This window comes from Caloenas nicobarica, chromosome 6 (assembly GCF_036013445.1).
Source record: "Caloenas nicobarica isolate bCalNic1 chromosome 6, bCalNic1.hap1, whole genome shotgun sequence".
NCBI lineage: Eukaryota > Metazoa > Chordata > Aves > Columbiformes > Columbidae > Caloenas > Caloenas nicobarica.
In genome coordinates this window covers 30,797,352-30,819,499 of record NC_088250.1, presented here as the reverse complement: position 1 = coordinate 30,819,499, position 22,148 = coordinate 30,797,352, and the positions used below count along the sequence as shown (strand labels likewise).

The following is a 22,148-nucleotide window of genomic DNA, read 5'->3' as shown; positions in this document are numbered from 1 at the left end:
TTATTTCAGTAAGGTTGTATTTGATTGCTGAAGTCTTTGACACAGACATACCCCTATGGATCAGAAATAAACGCACTTCCAGGAGGATGAATTCACTCATGGTACAAATGCATTCTCACTAGGGTCAGGTGAAGTGAGCTGGAGTGTTAAATGTGCCCCGACTAACCCACTGTGGTATTGCTTGTGAGAGCTGTGGCAATCCCAGCCCTCCATTTCTAGCCTGTTGGTCCTTCTGGAAGCTGCAACAGCAGATGTGAAACTGGCCAAACTGGCAGCTCGTGCTCAGCTCCCTGTGCTGAGGAGAGGCATCTGGCTGGGGTGCCATCTCTTGAGATAAGAAACCATTGAAGGAGAGATCCTGGTTGCAAACACTTTAGAGGTGATAATTTAAATAATAAAGCAGGGGTTGAATTGTTAACAGGGGAAGGGAAAGGGGAAATGTCCCTGTTGCAGTGGAAAAAGTCTTCCCCAAAGTTGTTTCAGGGTCTCACTCCTGCATCCAAAGGCCTCTGGATGTTTCTCCTCGAGTGGCAGCTTCCCACATGGCCATCTCAGCCACGGGCTGTCAGCTTGCTTGGTCCAGTTCACCACCAAGGGTCTTTGCATGAAAACCAGGACCGATTCATAGCCCATAAAATATGTTAAGTGTGAAGATGCACAGAAACTTGCTTGCCATGGAGATTCAGTGAGGATGGACAATAGGACCCAAGAGTCTCCTTCCCGGCTCTTTGGTTGCTAGCGAAGGGCAGTGCTTCTCTCCACCAGCCTGTGCCACCAGACAGAGGATGTTTTGCTGGGATCGCGACGGAGTTCCAGGAAAATTTAGATACAGAAAAACTTCTTTTAGCTGGTGTTCACCAAGATTTGGTCAGGAGAGTATATTCTCCTTAACCTTATCGCTCAGTAACCAAAGAAAATAGGATCTCACTGCAATCCCAGCAGAAAAAATAATTAACAAAACAGTGACGGGAAAGAATAGTTTATCAGTTTGATGTAGGAATGTTTCCTCTTGAGACACTTACTAAAAATATACCTGTATTGGTAATGTTTTGTTCTTTAATAAAATCGGGATTTGAAGGTTTTAATTCTAAAAAACCCAAAACATAAATACTGTATTCTGTATGACAATAAGAATATCAGTGGGAAAGAATGCATGGAAGGTTTGTAATTACAGCAATCAGTAAATTAATTAAAAGGTTGTATAGAATAACGTGTGAGACATTAAAATTAAGAAAACAGCATCAAACATTTTGATGTCCCATGAAACAACTGGAAGAATTGAAAAATATTAAAATGTTATTTTTGTGCTATGGATAGGGGGTATAGTGTATTCTGTCTCTTCCTGCAACTATGTATTTAAAAGGTAAGTTAGATAATTTTTTTTCTAAAGAAAGAATGAACTTATGTGGGACAAAGTACTTGTTTGGCTTTCCTCTGGGAGGACAGAGCATCACATCTAAGAGGTCAACATATACCAGGACTGGAAAGGTGATATGGTCACTGAAATACATAGAACGGATAGCTTCAGTATGATGTTTTTATTGACTGTAATTCTTTAACAGAGACATTCACAAATGACATGGAGTTCTTTTAGTGTTTTCAGCCAAAATACTACTGCCTTGCTTTCAGCAAGTAACATTGTCCTGAATATGGAATCTAGCTGAAAGAATAAAGTAGACAGGTTTTGCTTCTTGTAGGCTTCCCAAATAGAAGGGATATGCAAGAAAGTTTCAGAAGTATTTCTGCAAAGAAATTTTTTGTTCTCAGCATTAACTGAAGAGGCTCACCGTGTATCTAGAGCATCGCTCTCTAATAAAATCTCGTACTTTGGGATCATTAAATTGACTTAGGGAAGCTTTTACATTTTCAGAGCTGGCTTCAGTAGCACTACTTGTGTGCACAAAGCTCACTTAGAGAAGTCTTTGGAAGACCGTGGTGGTAACCAGCTCTCTGTTCTGCTCGAGATCCAAGTAAGTGATTGCTGCACAGAGGCAGCAGAACGGGGGAAGGTGCCATATAGCTACTTCAGAAAATTTGTTCTTAGACTCTGGTGTATTGATGTAATCTTTCATTGTTGCAGTTATTTCAAGTACTCAGTAAAAGTACTTGTCATATTTAAAATAAAAAACTCCTCCTAATTTCTTCACTAGTACTTACTTTGTTCTTTACTGGCCAAACACTGGGAGAAGACCATATCACTTTAAATGTTTAATTGTCTTTCTAACATAATCTACAAGTTTTCACTATCTTAGTACTCTGCTAGTTGTAGCTCTGGGAAATGAAAGATGTTGTTGTATATCCAGCACAAATATATAAGTAATTTGATCTTTTGTTTTAATTTTCATGATGCCTTTGGCTCTGTAGCTTCTCCAATATTTCTATTAGATAGTAGTATATAAAGAGGCAATAGAGGGTTAATTGCTGTTCAGGGAAAGTGTTTAAAAAGCAGCACCATCCATACCTTATAACATTTTTTCATAATTTTTGTACTTTTTATCTTCCAAATTTATCTGTATTTCCAATTCAGGATTGCACACATAGGTGCTGTAGAAGTATCTTGGATAGTCAGAGCTTTTGTAGTCCATCATATTTTTGCCCTTATATTGTTTCAGATAAGTATTAAAGATTTCATAGTTTTCACAATTAAGAAAAGGAACTCTCAAAAATAAAGCTAATTTCAGTGTCTGCCCCTGCAATTAGTAATTGGGCCAATTTATCAATTCAGTATACAACCACTATGAAATGTATTGTAGAAATTCAGTTGTTTTCTGCTTTTAATCTAGCTGTTGCACAGATAATCGATTTAAGAAAAATTTGCTAGTGGATTAATATCGTGAGAGCTGGAAAGCAGAGGCAGAGCAGTGTCACACTCTGGAAAGAAGGGACATGTGGTTTGCTGTTTGCTCTAGATTGTTTTGTGTGATTTTTAATCTCCGTTAATGTGCTTTCCTTCTCATTGTGACAGTTTTACTGCCACACAGTAAAAGCTCAAAATGTAGTTGTTTTCAAAACAGGACTTTATGAAAATATCAAAACACTATTTTGATTTAAATGAAAAATAAGTAGAAAAACGAAAGTACTGCCTAGTGGTGTTGGAAACTAGCAGGGAACAGCATAGTGCTGTGATCGCAGAACAGAAATAACCCTGCGCCTCTGCAAGAGAAGTGGACCGAAGCAGAGTAAGTTGGCAAAAAACAGAAGCTGTGATTTTCATAAGCAGTGATATTCCATGGGATATGGCCCACACTCTCATGTCAGTAGCCGGCTTTGTTTGCTCTGGTGGAGGTAGGGAACTAACAAAATTTATCTTGACACCGTCCTCTTAAATATGCTGTTGTCTCTTAATTACATATTGAACAGCATCTGGTGTTTGAAGAATAATCAAATAGAAACATGGCACGGAGAAGCATGACAAAATTGATGCAAGTTTTTCTGCTTGTGGTGGTCTGGAGGCTCTCCCCTGGTCACCGAGCCATCCCAGTTCTTCTTCAGCCTGGGCTGAAACGCCCAAAACATCAATTTTGTAACAATAGTATCAGGCCAAATTTAGCTCTTGATTTTGTTTATGTAATACCAGGTTTTCATAACTCTTTGCACACGTGGAACTAAAATGTTTCCATCTCTCTCTTTTTTTCCTTCAGTCATCAAGGGAAAAAATATTGAAAACAGTTTCCTGCAAGAGATTCAACAAAAGCATCTCAGTGCTCTGTTTGTGAGATGAAATCAAAGTGTCTAGAAACTGTCTGGTCTGTTTAGTTGTCTGAGATTGTGTGATCTATTATTTCAGCGGAACTAAGAAGTCATGGTGGTTTTTGAGGACGTCTCATAGTACATAGCTTTTCGTTAGGTATCACATTACCTTTAAAGAACTCTGACTTGGGAAGGTCGGGATAATAGCGTTTCTCTGCCACAAGCGGATGCCGTAAGAGTAAACATAGTAGTTTATGAAATACTCAAATATGGCAATACTGCAGGCAGCTTTAATAGCTTATCTAGGAGTTATATGTAAGTGAAATAGTCTTTCATAAACTGTTTGTTTCCAAAATCAGAAGGGTAGGAATCTCAGTCTAAATCTTTAGCCAGGAAGGAGAAGGAAATAAACCACAAAATAGACAACTATATTTTCCTATTACCTTGAACATTTCTTCAAGCACAGACTGTCTGAAATAGTTGCCATAATATGGTTTTACTCTTCAGGTCATGGAGCTTAGGGAATCAGTTTTTTAATATCTACATCATCTCTTTCCTCCTGGGGCTGAAGCTGGTTACCATAGCAAAATGGCAAGGAAGCCGATAAGCAAGTAGTGCCATTTGGCAAACAGGATATAAATTTATTTTATTAAGACAGAGAACTGTGAAAAAAATTGATGAGATTAGAAAGCTTTTTCTTTTTTCCTTTTTTTTTTTGCTTTAATATATTTAAAACACCTGTGAACTAAATGTTTGTGAACAGATATTGAACAAAATTCTCTTGCTTACATAATAAGTATTGCTGGAAATAGTAGGATCTTTGGTTTTAAATCTCTGCAGATCTTTGGTACTTCCAACATTACACTGTAATTTCTCCCCTTATGTTTAAGGGTGTTGCAAAGATGCCATACTGTGAATTCAATGAGCTGCTTCTTAACAGAATAAATATGGAAGCCTCTCCCCTGCTACTTAAAAATTATATTGCAATGTAGTTTTTATTCCTACTCAATGAAGCGTGGTCATGTGAGTCTGCCTTGCAAATCAGTCTGCAGAGTCCCTTCGGTTTGTGTAAAACGACATCAGTGAGTGCTGAAAAGATAAATTGCCTTACGTTCCACAAATGTTGTCAGTGTTAAGTCTGATGCAGTTTTTTGTGCTCCTATTTGACAATGTTGGTCTCGAGGCTTAATATGAGTCACATGCCTTGGACTGCTGTACAGCTTGGCTATTTAAGGCATCATCATGACCATCGTATCTTCATGGGTGGGCCCCACTGGGGGGACTTTTTTGTTGGCACCAAGATATACCAAAAAGAGCTCATTTTCAGGACTGAGGTGTTAGTCTTTTCTGCTCAGTTAACTCCTCATATGTTGTCTACCATCTAAAACCACATGTTGTCTCCTGTTCTTGGTGCAAGAGTTGAGTCGCTGTTTCGAGGAGTGTGTTTTGGGTTTGCACTATTGACTATAGGTGAAATGAAGTCTCAGATTCTTAGAATTAAAAAAAAGAAAATTTTCCTCTCTCGTCCACGGTGGCCAACTTGGTTTGGGGAATCCCGAGCACCCCCTGCGGGGTCAGGGCTTGAGGGGTGCCCTGCACCCCTCCTGCCATCCAGAGCCTGGCCCCACATTTCCAGGGAATGGACTGGTCTGGAAATTACTTTTTTATTCTGCAGTAAAAAAGTATTAAAGGTGAAGGGTATACTTGGACTCATTAGGTAATAGACCAAACCCCCTATTTTTAAGAACCTTGCAGATCTGACAGTCTTTCCCCCTAGAAGAGCTGAGAGGTGTTTCAAATGAGCCTGTCCTCGAAGACCCACTACAGCTTGTGTAACTCTCAGAAAGTTATAGTGACTGACCTCTGTCAAGGGAGGTGTTTACATGATACCATCAGAAGCAGTTTTGGACACTTTGCATGAACCATATGCCACCAATGGGCATTTTTTCCTCCTTTTTATTAAAAAATAGTTGAGAAATAACAGATTGCAACACTAGTTTTCAGCAAAAGTTATGTGACTGTGTCCTTACAAAACATAACCCACGTAGAAGCAGAAGAGCAATGTAGCTTTTCCTTTGTGCTTGTCTTCCAAGTATACTTCAGACTTAACAACTCCTTCTGTAGTCATGTTCATAGAAATGTAAAAAACGTGGGGTTTGTATCTAGTAACAAAAAAAAAATTGAGTTGGAACGAGATTAAAAAAAATATTTCAGTTGCTCTTAAACACTATGAATACCAACATTTTCCCTTCAGTATTTTAAGCACTATTTCAAACTAATGGCTAATGTATCTTTGATATGTTTTAAAGCCAGATAGGTAGGTACACAAACATGGAAATATTTGTGTTCGTCTGTCAGATCTGTCTACACAAGTCTTAGCTGACAGAGCGATGATGCATTTTCAGATAGCTTTTTGTCACAGTAGTTCTAAGATACCGGATTAGCAAAAGCAAGATTACAGAATTATTAATACCAGTGGAATTGTATTTTTTACCAGTGAAGTAATACACATTGTTAAGAACATATATTTGAGGCCATATATGGAAGTTTTATATTTTAAAGACTAGAGAGGTAAAATACACCGGAATTAAGAGTTTGAGGTTTAAACATGGCTTGGATTAAGGAGTCATGGAATGGGCTGGGTTCTGGCTGGTGATCTGTTACTGATGGCAGGTTTCCAAAGTGTAACCAAGTGGTCTTCTCTTTTTTTTTTTCTTTTTTTGCAGCTGGTCTCCAATGTTCTCATCTTCTCCTGTACAAACATTGTAGGCGTGTGTACCCACTACCCAGCAGAGGTGTCCCAAAGACAAGCTTTCCAGGAGACAAGGGAATGCATACAAGCCAGGTTGCATTCTCAGAGGGAAAACCAGCAGCAGGTAAGAGCAATAGTGGGAAATAAAAAATGAAATTGCTGAAGCAGAATTAGCATGTAAATTATTCCTCGAGGATGGAATTTTCAGGCCTCTTGCTTCTTGACTGATCCAAGCAAGAACAAGCTGGTGGTAGAGGGCAGGATTTTTAAAGGTTTAAAGAGAGCTCAATAGAGTATTTCTTCCACAATACCCTGACAGACTTCTCCACAGACATCAACAAATCCTGTGGTCTGTGTTCTGTGGGTTAAAATTACACAGTACGCAGAGTCTGCATATTTTTTTGCAGCCATTATTTGAGCCACATGTTGAATGCAGATGCAACACACAGGCTTTGGGCTGACCCTCTTTGTAAGGTCAAAGCTTGGTGTGTGTGTCAGCAAAGCCACTGGCAACATATAGCTGGAAGGCAGATTTCAGAAGTGAAAGGTAAAAATTAGCCCACAGAACGTGCCTTGATGCCTCGAAAGCAGGTCCTCTCCCTGCCTTTCTCAAAGGTTCCTACCTGCTTGCACACCTCTGCATACCTTATAGGCCTCAAGAGAATCGTATTTGTTCAAAAAATAAAATTCATTACCAACTTTTTTTTTCTTCTAGAAGACCTGTTGCTGCCAGAATACAGCCTAGTTATCAAGGGTACAAAATGTATCTGCTCCCCTAATTCCTTCATGAGTTCTCTTGCAACGAATCTCTTGTGTCCTCAGAATTAGAGACAGAAGACCTTTGCAGCAGCTTGACTATTCCCTTGCTAACACACACATCTCAGGCCTGCAGTACGTCTTGTAGAGGTCTGTCCAGTCCAATTTGAAATGAAGCATGAAACAGAGTTTCCAGTCTATCCTGGGGAGAGATCTCAGAGCTTGGTTGTGGGTTTGGGGAAGAGGTCAGGGGAATGAATCAACTGGAGTGTCTTTGCATCTCTGTGGCAACACAGCTTAATCTTCCCTCATGTCTCAGCCCATCTGTATCTATGGATTTGTCTTTTGGCAGTGTTTCCTGAGGTACTTCTGGCTGACATACTTGTTGTTTAACTCATACTGTGAAATAACATGTACACGTGCTTTATTGTGATAGTATATGTATGAAAACGAGATTCATGCTCAAGGCTCCTTTCTCTTTTGTAATGAATGTAGTGCCAGAAAGATTAAATTAGCAGCCTCTCCTCCCTCCACACCTTGAAACAGAGGAAAGGATTAAGCCAAGACAATACCCCATTTAACTTATTGATTACAGCTCTGTCCTCCCTGCCGGGAGGCTGCCTTAGCAGCATGGCTCAAAGGCTTGTGCTCTTCTGGATTTAGGAGCTTCTGTGTCAGAGGTAGTTAATGAAAAAAACCCTGACAAATGCTCTAGCTTTATGCCTTTTTCTTCTCCCCCTCCCAGAAAGTACTATACTACAGAGAAGGAAGCCAGAACATCAGAAAAACGCATCAAGGCCAGTCACTTAGAAGTACCCTCCAGTACTCCCCTCAGTAGCTGTGGGTCCTGACAGCTGGGAACTCCTCATAAGATTATTTCTGCTACAGCCTGCTCTGACATAGGTGTCCAGGTTGAGTTCAGATGTAACCCTATGCATAATGCGTTGAGATAATTTTGAGGTGGCAGCAGACACGAATAAGGGCAGTTCAGCCCGCATCTCAGAGAGCTGGTTTCCGAACAGGGGTGGAGGGAAAGACAATTTTGCAGCCCAACACCGTCACCATTGCTTGCCTGTTTCTGGAGATCTGATGGTGCTCCCGTGTGCTGTTCTCTGTTACAGGCAGGCAGATTATCTCCAGCAAAGCAATTTGTATTTTCCTTTATTAAGCATCTACCAGCACACAAAATTAGCAAGAAGGTAAATAAAAATCCAGAACGTCCCATGCAGAAAAGAGACTTCTCATTATTTCATTACTGGAGATAACAGGGCAGGAATCACTGTTGCTTGCCCAGAATGAAATATTCTTGGATGAAAAAATAGGTGCTGGAGTGAGCAAATACTTAGGATTTGAGTAAGAGATGGGTTATTGAGACTGCACAGTTTTACTTCAGCCTTGCTTTTCTTTTGTGTCTCAAAAGTTGTTCTCTTTTTCATCTCTGCATCACTTCACTTGTGATGAGAAGTGTTATTAAACTTGAGGACAAATGGATAGTCATAAGATACTAAGTCATGAGATACATAAGATACTAAATATTTGTAGTGCTCTGAGGTCATCTTGAGAGACTGTGACAAAAATTTACAATTCCTGTGTGGTACAGAGTCATCATAGGGATGTGTGTGCCCACATGTGTATATATATGAGTACATATACAGCTATCTATGTATATGTATGTAAACAGAGTAGATCTGTATTGTAATCTTTCATCTGTGCCCATTCTAGAGACTAGTGCTCCTTGGGATGCATTTTTTTAATGTATAATTCAGTGGAACTATACTCGCATCTTACTTGGAAGTGAGAATTATATATGAATTTGCTCCTGCTTTTTTTATCAGGTCAGACTGCTGCCTTGTTATACTTGTAGAACAGCAATCCCAGTCACCTCGCTGGTGCATAATAAGTGATTTTACAGCAGGGTTGCAATACTTTCTAGTCATTATAGCAAAATGAAAATTGTACTCTAGTGGAGTCTTTAATTTCTGTGCTCCATTTGAAATAAAACATAGGGATTTTGTTGTTTTGAAGGTCTTTTAATATGGCTTGTGCTTTACAAAGGCACTCGTGGCAGCCTCCTTCTGTTAGCTTCAGAGGTTATTTTCATTGATTGTGATGTTCCCAGCAAACAGAATAAAGATAATGCCCAACTTTATGACATGGCTCAGCTGCCTAATTAGTTGCTACATGAAGGAATGTTGTGCTACATGCATTTGTTTCACTTGATAAGGCAGCCTTACTCCCCAATCGGTGATAGTGTCGAGCAGTGTTAGTTAATTTCCTGGAGATCTCAAATGTCTTGAAAATATTGGCGGTTTGATCTGGCAAGTGCCTGTGGTGTCGGAAAGAGCAGGGGCAGGAGCTCGCAAGCAAAAGTTATCCAGAAAATCTCTCGGAGTACTACCAGTAAGAGAAACTTGGTCCCCTGAATGTGTCCCTGTTTTGCAAGCAAGTAAAAAAAAAACCCCGAAAAACAAAAAACCTTCATTCTCATGCACCTACAGGGAATGTTCCAAACCTGTGAGTGCCCCTGAACTTCCCATTAAGCTCCGAGTTATTTAGAGGATGTGTAAAAATCACACGTGAAATAGCAGCTCTCACACATTGGAGGATGCCTATTATGCAAATGCCAACAGTGTATACACCAGTTACTCCAGAAAGCATACAAATGTGTGGTGCTTTTGCACTCAAGGAGTACACCAATAGTTGACAGAAGCCTGAGGACGTGTGTGTGATTCATGATCTTCTTTTTTAAAAAGTTTGGATATGTAACTGTTAGCACCTGCAGTATGCTAGTGAGAGTACTTCAAAAAACAAGTATCTTGTCAGGGTTTCTGCAGTTTTGAGCAGAGGAGATAGAAATCCCTCCAATACATCTTTTTCTGTGTTATTACTACCTCTTCAGGGACCAGAGGCAAGAATCAATCTCTTAAGGTACACATTGAAGAGGAAAAAAAAAAGGGAAATACTGGGCAGTGCCGCAGACTATAAAATGTCTCAGTGCATGCTGAGTATATTTCCAGTCAATTCATCTCCTTCTAGTTCCCCCAAAGTTCCTCTCTCTCCTTAGAGGAAGAAATAAATGGGGAACTTTCAGTTAAAACCAGGAGTTAGAAACCAGGAATGTGTCTACAACTGTAGTATGGGCAAGAGGTTTGGTGACGTGAATAAGTAGTACAGGATTGCTGACCCCTCTGAGTCAGGACTGCGTTTGAGCCCTACTGTTCTCGGTGTTGTTGAGAATTAATGAGCTGTTAGATAAGGTTGGGACCTTCCTTTATGCCACATTGTGTCTGTGTCGTCAGGAAGGAAGGACCTTTTCTTCCCTCTGCTCACTGCGGGCAAAGAAAAATAATAAAGCTGAGAGTGGCAGAAGCTTTTTCGATTCTTCAGCTATTAATATCCCAAAGTATTGCCTGCAAGTTGGACCGCAGTGGAGTTGATCCCAAAGGAGATGCTCCTCACCTTCTTCAGCCGTAGCAAAAACTTCTTTGGAACTGTGCAGAGTGTGCGTGGGAATAAAATAAAGGTCTGGGAAGAATTTCTCAGGTGTGATTCCTGAAATACACAAATGCATCCCTGGGGTGCATATCACCTGCAGGTTTAAATTCTATAGCTTTTGTATGAAATTGCCACCAAATTTAGAATAATAACAAGCACTGGCTTTTGTGTGAGCTTTTAGGAAAATTACCAGAAAGTTATCATTTTGTCAGTTAACTGATTTTTGCCAAACATGCAAAAATAAATACAGAACAGCTTACAAAATAATGTTAAAAAGTCACACTAAAACTATTATCAGTAAATAAAAGTGCCAAGTGAGGGTGGAGAGACATGAGTTGTTCATGACAGAAGTTAGTTATTGGAAATACTCTTGCAGGTGAGTGGGTGGGTTTACAGTTCTTAATGCAATGGGTCACTAGTAGTGGTTTTAAATGCAGAAGTATAATGCTGCGTTGTGTAGTTGGACTAACTTTCTGTGCTAGTTTTGTCAGGGTATTCCTATTGATTTTTTTAGCTGCTAAGAACGGGTTTGTGCCCGTTGGGGGAATGTGCACAGATGATTAGATAGGAAAGGAAGGAATTTTAAATGGTGCCCAAGGGTTTTAGAGTATCAGTCCTCTGGTGTTAGTGAAGGAGGACTTGATGGTGGTGTGGAGAGGCTGTGTGGGAGGTCAGACAGTTATCATTTATCAGAGTTCTTCCGAGAATGGTGCACAGGCACTTTTTGAGTTGCATGGCTCCTTCATTTGCAAGAATTGGCAGCCATGAATCACAAGCCCAGTGCAGCTGTGATGAAAAATCATAATTTTTCTTCTAAAATCATTTAATTCTTCTTGTGATGTTGGGACAGAATTGCATATGACTTGTTAGGGGGTCAGCTGATGGGCTTGTGGAGACCGTTTTGCTTGGTTGTACTCCTCTCCCACCAAACCGATGACTCATTTCTCTCCAGTAAGGAGCAAAGTATGTTTGTTAACTGGGCAGCAGGTGTTTTAATTGGTTCGTCTGTCTGACTCCACAGGAGCGTCTCCTGCTCTCTGTACTTCCTCGACATGTTGCCATGGAGATGAAAGCTGACATTAATGCCAAACAGGAAGATATGATGTTTCATAAGATCTACATCCAGAAGCATGACAATGTCAGGTAAGAACAGCAGCCTGTCTCCGAGCTGCTGGGGAGGAGGGACCTTGCCAGTGCTTGTCACTTAACACCCAGGGACAAAGATGACAGCGACACATAATCCAAATTAAGTGTAAAGACTCTGAAGTGTCACCAGTTGACTTTTGAAAGTTTATTTATAGGGCAGGAGGAAGACTGCCACATTCCTGCAACATCTTCCTTTGAGAAGCAACTTCAACTGATCTCCTTCGTTAGAGTTTTTTTCTTCCTTTCCTGGAGCAAGTCTTGGTGTTTTTGCGAAGGTGGTATATTTGGGTTTAGTTGGTTTTTGACAGTTACGGGCACCCTTCTAAAAAGCAGGGGGCCCATTAGGGACAGCCCTTGGCACTTGCTCAGTCACCAATGCTGTGTTGCTCCTTGGTCTACCTGGATGAGCAGAAGAAATTGATATCCAGTCTCTGGCAAGTCACGCAAAATCAAACCCAGTCTGTGTTGCCAGGGCGGTCCAGCCCCATGAGCTTCTGAACATCATCAGGTTCCCACTGTCCACTTCCCACGGAAGAGGCAATAATGCAGTAGTTTAGTTGCCTGATATCTTTATGGGCTGCAGTTACAGAGTTAACTTCATCTTGACGCATTTTACCTCTGCTGTTGTACCTGACCTCTGTGAGAATCACTTATATCTCTGCTAAGCCAGGTTCTAGAACTATGTCACGACTCTGTCAGTCTAGAAATACTTCTACTGAGACACAGGGACTGTGTCGTTCCAACAAGATATCTTCATGTAAACTGCTGGCATAGCCTTCTCGCTTACGTAGCTTTAAGTATGTTTGTGAATTATATTTTCAACAAATAAAAGCAGATTTCTTACATGTCTGATATACTATGCCCTGCATAGTCTCCAATAAATGATGTGGTGAAATTCACATGAAATTATGAAGCATTTGAAGACATTTCCTTAGCACCGAGGGTAGAAGGGAAAGGTAATGTACAAGCAGAAAATTGGGAGGAGGTTGCTCACTGTTGAATGTAGAGTCTGATATAAAACTCTGTGTGCTAGCTTGCAAGTCTGTTTGCTAGCTTGAATGGACTTCAGTTCAGCCCTTCATATTTTTGGTTGTGACTCAGTAAACAGATAAAGATCCACTAGCCATACTGAAGACAAAAACGTTATCAGATATCAAAGACTACAACGGTTCAGTGATGAAAAATAAAGAATATATGTATCATGATGAAGGTGAGGGGGAAAAGCTGTCCAGAGAGCCCTGAGCAAAGTATGTTCTACAGTAGATTAGATTAGGTTTTCTGTCTTACATTCATTTTTTACGTAATGGCACTGAGCTCGTTCAAGAAGGTGTATAAATTTCTTGTGATAGATGCTGTTTGTGAATTTTCTTAATAGAGAAATTACTTTTTTCCAGTACTCAAAGGTCAGCTTGACATTCAAACTGAGTGCAATTCGTTAGATATGATATGGAAGTTGTCAGTATGCTATTATAGACTTTCACATCAATTTCCATATGTCATTATTTGCAGATTTGAAAGTTGTTCAGTACAGTCGAATCTTAGTAAAGGTGATTATCTCTTTAAGGTGATATTTATTTGAAATTTTAACTATATCACTAAATAAACAAAAATGAAATAATAATAAACTAAGTTTAGAAATGAACCATTTTAAAGGGAGAGGGGAAGCTGACAGAATGCTTATTATGGAAAATAATAGCCAAAAGATAAGGCTGATATGGAGACATGGAGATCTCAAAAAAATACAACAAAAAATGGCACATGACCCAGAGTACAGAAAGAGAAAAGAGTTTACTAAGATTTTCAGTTATGGCTGTGAAGTAACATGAAAGATGAAACTTGTGTACATAAATGGGTATATGCACCAGTCAGTTCCTTGGACTGTCCTGATGGGTACCTAACAGGAAACTTGTAAATATTTAATTTTTACATTTGGAATATTTATTGAATAATATGAACATTTCCATAATAGATTATCTTCTGCAGCCTAAAAGTAATTTTAACTTTGTTCCTCATGGTAATGAGTGTTTAGGAATCAAGGCCTTGCAGATGCTGAATGTCTCTAGTGCAAAGGGAGGCTGAGGTCTCAAAAGATCTTGCGAGGGAAAACAACTTCAATGGTATCTGCCTTAAAGTGTGGACTTTGTTGCCTGTGCCTACAAGGTCCTGAATCAAAGCCCACTGAGTTCATGGAAAAAGCTGGAAAAGTGAGATAAGAAATATGAATAAAATAGTATATGTACTGAGAGCAAACAGAAGGTAACTTAGGAACATCTCATCTTCATGTACTTTAGGGAAATGAATAACTAAGTACGAATATTGAAAAAAGGAAACATGGTTTGGAACAAATGACTCATTTCACACTAGGAGTCCAGCTTGAAGCCTTTGCTCTTGCCTGGGTGCATTGAAACCACCTCTGGTGGGAATGACTGCAGATGATTTTGAAGCATTTACATGCACACAGAAACACACTGGTGGGGGGCGGGTAGCATCTCAATGATGTGGATTAATGAACTGGCTTAAGAAAAGCAAGCGTGCTCTTTACTTTTCACAGGCAAATGCCCAGGGGGAGGCTTTTGAGATGAGAACGCCCCAAACAATTTTGTTTTGGTTTTGTCACTATTCAAAAATGTCACAAGATCTAAGTTTTTATGAGCTAAAGGTTATTGTGTCAAGGCAATAGAGAAGCATGTGAAGCTGGTGCAAGGGTCCTGTGGCCAGCCATTGAATCTGGCTTCCTGTTGATGATTTATGAGCAGGAGCGTTTCCTCTGCAGTTCATAGAACTGAGAAGGTCTGCGAGTCTGCACAGAGGTGGGGGTTTCCCTCCTCCATCAGCTGTATCCAGCGATTCTCTTTTCCCACTCTCCCAGATCAGCTAAAAAGGTAGATTATAAATAAAAGTATAATGGATGGGAATTTTCATTAGCTATTGACTTAAAAGTTTGATTGCCGTCGTAATGCCTGGAGCCCGAGATCTTTATTATTACTAGATCTTCAGGGTGAGGCTGCTCATCGATTTCACAGTCAATGTGCAAATAATGAGCCTCAATGACACTGGAGGTTTCCATCCAGCTGGTTTAACTTTGGCCCTTCGAACTCAGAGGTGCAGGAGCGCAGCCTCCTGCACTTGGCCTGGTTTAACTTTTGTGTGGGAGAAGTGGTTTACTAAATTCTGTTCCAGCCAAGATTAAATACTTTAATTTTCAGGGATGATTGGGCCTGGGCTTCTGGGACCACCTCTAATTTTAATTAAAAAAAACCCCAACCTCTCTATTAGCAGAAAATGTTATTCTAAAATTATTTAAAGTTACTGTGTGTAGGGGGGTTTCTGTTTTAAAATGATTTCTCTTTAAATGATCAGTTCTGTTGTGATACACTTGGGTTTAGATACTAGGTTACATGCTTTCTTTTTAAGAAGTTTACATGCTTCTCTCTCTCTCAAAAAAAAAAATTAAAAACCTATGTAGAAAAGACATCTTCCTCAGGTCCCAGTAGCAAGTCTGTAAAACACAGCCATGATCCTAATGATCCTACACTAAGAGGCAGTTCTGCCATGATACTGCTCACTGCGTTACACTTCTCTTAGAGGGTAGGTTAGCTCTATGTTCAGGGAAAGATGATGTTTTTGTGCAAAATACAGTGGTCTTACCGACCTGAATGAGTAAAAGCCAATCTTTCTTAGAGCCTTATCAGGACTTCCCGTGAATGAGTTCATAATCTCCTGCTTATTGTTATGGAAAGTAAAGTTCAGAGACTAATTTATCCACAACAAAAATATAATTTCCTCTCATTTTTTGGCAGCAAAATTTGTTTCAGGATTATGTTCTTCTGAAGAATTTAGGGTTATGACGAAACTAAGATGAAGAGGTGTGGGGTCAATACATCTTTTTTGATGCAAATGAACAGAACCTTTTAACAGAGAATGAAACCGTTTCCCATTCTGATTTATTGAACGAGAATTAACTTTGACAAATCCAGAACCCGAGAGCATGATTTGACCTTTCCCACATGTGTGTGTGTTAAATATAAAGTCTATTGTCAATGCAATCAGGAAAGGAGTTCCCAAGACTATGCAAGTAATTTTGGGTGAACAACAAGGTGAATTATGTAACTAAATTGGTTCACGTTATCGTGAATGAGATTATGTCTGATAGAAAAACCCTAAAATACGCGTAGATATTATTGTTTATCTAACATGCTTCCTAGGCAGAATTTTAAATGTTTTACATTACTATTGCTATTTATAGTATCTCACTGCAGTGATAATGGCTTTAATGTTATCTTGTTTTGGCCAAATATAGTAATCTCTGTGCTATAAAAGGAGGTTTGAAGTCCTCTGTGAAGGGATAAAGGTTGGCTTTGTCATTGAAATTCCTTTGATAAACTCTTTCAAGAAGCTTGTTTTAGGGCTGACATCCAAGCGCAGTGAAAGTGGCAGTTTCCTCTCTTCTCCCCATCACATAATTCTTAGGAATCATGTACTCAACAACATTAACCTGATCTCAGAGTTTTTTAAACATCCTGACAACCTGAACTAAACCATTTGCAGAAATGAAACAGTCTATTTGCTTTCAGCTTGGTAAACAAAAAGCATTTTTACCTAGTTTTCTGATTTAATTATGTTCTAATACCAAAAATTTTCCCCTTAAAAATGACCAAACAGTTGCACACAAATAGTGTGAGAATATTCAGACCAGCTGTGTCAACTTAACCCCTCTGCCTTATAGGCGTTGTGATGCTTAATTAGTTCCTTACAAAGTGTGTTAAATTCTCAGAGCGCAGGGTGCTATATAATTGTGTGCTATGAAATTTGTGAAAATTTCAATTAAGCTAACATCCCTTTCCTCCCTCCTCCCACTGTCCTTGCACGCAGGACATCTAATCTTAATGTTTCTTGGTGTTAAAGGACTTGCCAATATAAATGGTAGTACAAAGCTGAGCTCTGATCACAGGGTTCCCAGGATAAAGCTGTAACTGGACATACTGGTGCTGTGGTTTGCGAAAGGAAGGTGCTGCTCAGTGGTGTGTTCTTCTTGGTGAGTACAGGCATCAGGCTCGTTTTTCTGGCTTGCTAACAGTGCCTTTTAAAATGGTAAATGGGTTTATAGTGAGGTATATCCCACCAAGCCCGGGTCAGACAGCGGGTTGCCTTTGGAGGTGGTTACGCCAAGGGGCTGGTTTTGTTTGGGAGCTCATCCTGATTCTGTTTTCATGCTTTTTCGTGGGAGGTTACTGAAGCTAAGCAGAAGCCAGTTTAATTTTACCATCTTTACTAAACAAAACTACGTTATGGCATGTATAAATTTCTGACAGTTCCTCCATGGATATTTTCAAAGATTCCCCAAATCTCTCGTCTCAGCCAAAGTTTATATAGCTTTAATTTCTATGGAAGGCCTCACTGACACGAAAGTGCAGGCGCAATAACTCTTTTTAATCTTTACTGTATAATCCATCTTCCTCCTTGTCTTTCTCCCTTTTTGGGGAGAGACAGAGTAAAAATTGGTGGTTTCTGTTTGAAGACAAGGAAAACAGCATTAAGCAGGAGGAAGCCCAAGAGCAGGTTTTATCCATGACTCGGTTCCTGGTGCTGCTCACCAGTCCGTGAGCTTTGATCTCCTCCCAAAACGTGTTCATGGGGCAGTTGGTTGTTTCTCAGCATCAAGTCTTAGCAAGACCTCTACCTCCTTTTCTTGATTCGAGGCATATGCCCACAAGCAGTAGAAGGATATTTTTGCAGGTAAGTGGGGGGAAACTGTGTGGGTTTCATGTGGGTTCAGGGGCTCCCCGCGTTTAATTGCCACAACTTCTGGTTGAGGCCGTAGGCTGAGAAAAGTGAGTAGGAAGGAAATGATCAGCCTTCCCACTCCTTTCCCCAAATGACAGCAGTGAATTTTGCCTATATGGGAACTCTTCTGTTTCCCTGTCAAGAGCCAGCTCCTGGGAACTGCACCTGTGTCTGCCTGGAGTGAATCTTGGCTTTTTAATTTTCCAGAAAATGTAACGATTTTTTTTTTTTTTTTAAGTTAGCAAAAATTTCTAGGAAGCGTGGAAGTAGTTTTCAGCCATGGGTGAAGGTGAATTACTCTGCTCTTACTACCACTAATTGCTTGACTCTTCTTAGCTAATTGGCTGGTTTTGAGAGGAAAAATCAGTATCTTTTGCAGAAAGGCATTCAAGCTAAAACCTATGTGTAAAGGAATCTGCTCATTTTGCAGCCACTCTTACACCTGAACTTGGAATCAAAGCTGTGCAGTAAGACTGGTCATAAATATTAAAGGAGGGTTTTCAGCCCAGGATCACTCCGTCTTTTCAATACATGTGTGTCAATGGTTCCATCTTGAAAATTTTTAAGCTAAAGGTTTATATATTTTATCAAATCTCCATCTTTGTGCATGTGCGGAGCACCCTTTAAGAACAAACACATGCTGACTTGTTTAAGCATTTACCTGACTGTCTGCAGATCTGTCTTTTTGAACTGGGAATATATTGTGATCTTGCCCCTGCTGGGAGCTCCTGGTGTCTTCAGGGACATGAGGGAGCCTTGTACCCTCCGAAGAACAAAACAGATAAATAACTGGCTGCAAGGCACCCTGCTGGATGCATTACTTAAACACGTGTGTTGTGATAAAGATAACATCCCAAAAGTGCAGCGTGCCAGGTCACAGCAGATCTGCAGCCACCAGCAAGCCATCAGCAATTAGGAAGGGCCTGTGATGTATAATTCACACCCTGCTATTCTGAGTTTACACAAGGGTCTGTGAAGTTCACAGGGTGATGGATTGAAGAGTGTTAGATGTTTTAAAGATGAAATACCGTGAATAGTAAGTCAGAGAGAATAATGAAGGTGTCTGCAGAAGTTTACAGAACAGTATTTTAATTCATCAAAGTTATTTTTATTCTCTTTTTTCCTTCAATACTAAAAATAAATTATTTTTAAAAATGTAAGTCTGACTGCTGATTGGTCTGATATTAAAAACAAAGGTATCGCACTTATAGTTAAAATATGCATCAAATTATGTTTATTAAACTAATCCACCCCTAGTCTTCTCTATTCTGGAGTAACCTTGACAAGAAAAATTGAATCTTCTCTGAGCAAAACTTTACTTTCGTGAAGACTTGCTTGTAGAGATTTGCTTTCCTCTTGTAAAGACTTGGTTAAATTTCAGTTAACGAACTACTTTGTCATGTAGTTAACATGCAAAGTGGTTTTAAGAACATTGAGTTTCTATAGTATTTAAAGAGGTTCTTGTTAAAATCATCCTACCTTTTTGCTTTCTCCTTAGACTATAATGACTGAAAAGGAAAAATCAGTTAAACTTTTTATTCTGTAATGCAATGAACTGTGCAAAACTATTTAAAGCTTTCTTACAGAAGCTGTAAAACAGAGGCACAGTTTTAGATGGCAATAGATTAACTTCTCTTGTCTTATACTATATTTATATCCCTCAACAATTGTTGCTAATTTGTGCATCTGTTCTTTCTGGTCTATATATAATTTTGACAGTGGATAACTGATGAATAAGGGACAAAAGCTGAAACCAATTAGTGGAGAAGAGCTCTCAAGTGGTCTGGTATCCTGTGACTCAAGTTAGTGCATTGCTAACTTGAGTCTATGTCCTCCAGACACTGAAAGTCATGGTATATTTTTTAAACTTCCTCTTTTTTATTAAGTTTGCTTGATACTAAGTGGTTAAAAAGTTAGCAAGAGGCTGGTACTGACTATGCAGGCTGCATGATTCCATAAACAGCATTCATATAAGGAACCAGGCTAAGAACAGGTCACTTCAGAAACAGAGCTCACAGACATGAGGAGCAGCAGAGAACTGCACAAAACAGCAGAGGAGGAAAAAGACCAAAGAGATTAAATGAATTTCAGCACGCACATGCTGTTGGCAGGACATTGGCCTTGTGGAATGATAGATGTGCTCTTTTTAGAAAATGGAGTTTTTTCTGTGTCCCTTCGTGATTCTGTTACAAAGCCCTAGAGAGATGCACCCAATTTTAAATCATGGTAAGAGGGATTTCTAAGACCATGTAGGTTCTGAGAACTTGGAAGTTTGCAAATAGTTTTTAGAAATCACAAAGAAGTGCATGTGTGATATGCTTTAAAAAAAAAAATACAGGAATATAGGTATTATCTTCCCTGATACTATGGCCAGCAGGGATCTTTGTCTCTGACTGCTCTATGTGTGTTTGGCGAATATCTGAGGCTCTCAAAAGCACTGAGAAATTCCAAGGATGCTCTTGACCTGTAGCCATGTCCCTGTTTGAGCCAAAATCCTAAATGAACCCCTTAAATATATAGGACAATCATCAAGGTTTGAAATCAACTCCCTGAACTCCATTTCTACAGAGCTGACCCCCAAGCCCAAAAACCTAGTGTAGTGATCGCTTGTGAAACCTGGTCTGTCTGGCTCTCAGCAAAATATTGTCTCCTCACCTGCTGTTGCAGAGGTCTCCTCAGCAAGTGGCATGCAGAAGGCTGGATGACCATGGCTTTGCTCAGTTGTAAGGTCATCTGTAAATGTGTTTGTCCTCATCAACAGCTGTGCAGAGCATCTAGAAGCACAACGTGCCCTCCCACATGAAGAGCAAGGCTGAATGTGTGAGGCAGTGGGGGGTTTTTCCAGCAGAGATGTAGTAGTGGCAGTTTGTTGATCCACCTTGTCGGCTCATTTGTTTGGGGCTTTTTGGTGGTGCTGGTTTGAGTGGGTTTTTTTAACTTCAAGCATGATTCTTTGCAGAGTCTGATAATACACTGGCTCCATTTCTGACTCGTTGTGGGGAATGTGTTGCTAACAGGAGGTTACTAGGACAACCCTCCTTCTTCTGAGTACTTAATTTCTGTTATCTGCAAGGCCTGGCAGACCCATACGTCAGTGCTGAATGCAGTAGCAATTTGGAGAGATGTTTTGGAACATCCTGGACCATGAAGGAAATGAGAAACTGATGTCAAAGAGCCGAAGGGATACTTGTGGGGCGGGGAGGTAGGCACATAGGATGGGAAAGACCAAGAAATTTGGAAAGCAAGGAGCAAATTTATCAATTGTTAATAACGACTGGAGGAAAGGCGATGAGAGAATGGAAAACAGATGCATGCCGTTTTAGATAGTGGATGGTTATGTGCCATAGCAGTTCTGGTGGAGAACCTCCAATCTCAGGAGCATGAACACCAATGCACTGCTGCTTTCTGCCACGGCTGTTTCCAAAGAATGAGCTAATAAGAAAGAATTTGTAGAACAAAGCAAAACTTTGGCTTCTGCTCAGGAGAACTTGAGCAATTCTAGTTACAGATCAAGCTTCACCAGAAGCCAAATGCTGATCCATAAAACTATAATTATTCTGTTTCATTTGGAATCTTTTGTTCTGGATTGCATTCAAAGCTACTGTAAGCCCCTTTGTGAGATTCTTTTTCTTTCCAGGCAAGAAAAAAAGAGGCCTTTTGATTTAATAGTTCTACTTTGTTTCAATTAAAAAGGAGAAAAAAACCCATGTTGTCCTTGCCTTTCTTCCTTAAAAATCTTCCCTTCTGTAGAATAGTGGCCAGCAGGTCACAGTTTAGGATGGCAGGTCTAATGTAGAGACAAAGTTCTGTTACAGAACAAAGACGGTAAGTGATATTCCGTCTTTAAGATCCAGTACTCTTTGCCATTTTCAGCTGCACACTGAATAAAATCTTGTTATTGAAATTGAAGGTGATTCCAAATTTCTTGCAAATACCAGAAGGCTTGAGGTTGTAGATGTGACTTACCTGCCCAGCTCCTTTTCCTTGAAAGTGTGTAATGGTGGAAGAAGTAAATTGAAAATGGTATCTTCTCTGAAAGCTTAAAAACAACTGAAAAAAAGATATAAAATAGTATAGGAGAAAAACTATATAAAACAAAAGCTATGTTTAAAGACTGTGTGGTTTTGGGAGGACTTCTGATTCTGAGAACAGCATAGGAGGGTGAAAATATTTGTTCGTCCACTATGAAATTGCTTGTCTGCTGAGCATCATCCAGGGCTATGCTGTGATGCAGAAGCCCAATATGGACTTCAATACCATTTATTAGATCAGTGTTTTCACTTAAATACATGCATTCACTGTCTTATTTTAATGTGTTGTGTGTATTCTTTCATCTCTTTTTAGAATATTTTTCCTGCAGATTCAAGGATCATTTCTAATGGAGGATCATAAAAGCTGTATTTTGTTGGTCTGTCATGTCCCACAGCTCTTTGTTTTTCCATTATGTATATCAGACAGAGCATTTATTGTATTACTAATAACTGAACAAATTCTAAGTCATCTTGCTGGATAATGGGCACTGCCT

At 39.7% G+C, this 22,148-nt stretch overlaps 1 protein-coding gene across 1 annotated transcript in view; it reads left to right on the top strand.

The window, feature by feature from the left end:
• ADCY5 (adenylate cyclase 5) overlaps positions 1–22,148 on the top strand; it is a 210,938-nt gene that overhangs the window by 117,107 nt on the left and 71,683 nt on the right. Inside the window, exons 2-3 of the mRNA XM_065637644.1 lie at positions 6,417–6,566; positions 11,715–11,836. Coding sequence (XP_065493716.1) covers positions 6,417–6,566; positions 11,715–11,836 — 272 coding nt within the window. The remainder of the gene's footprint in view (positions 1–6,416; positions 6,567–11,714; positions 11,837–22,148) is intronic.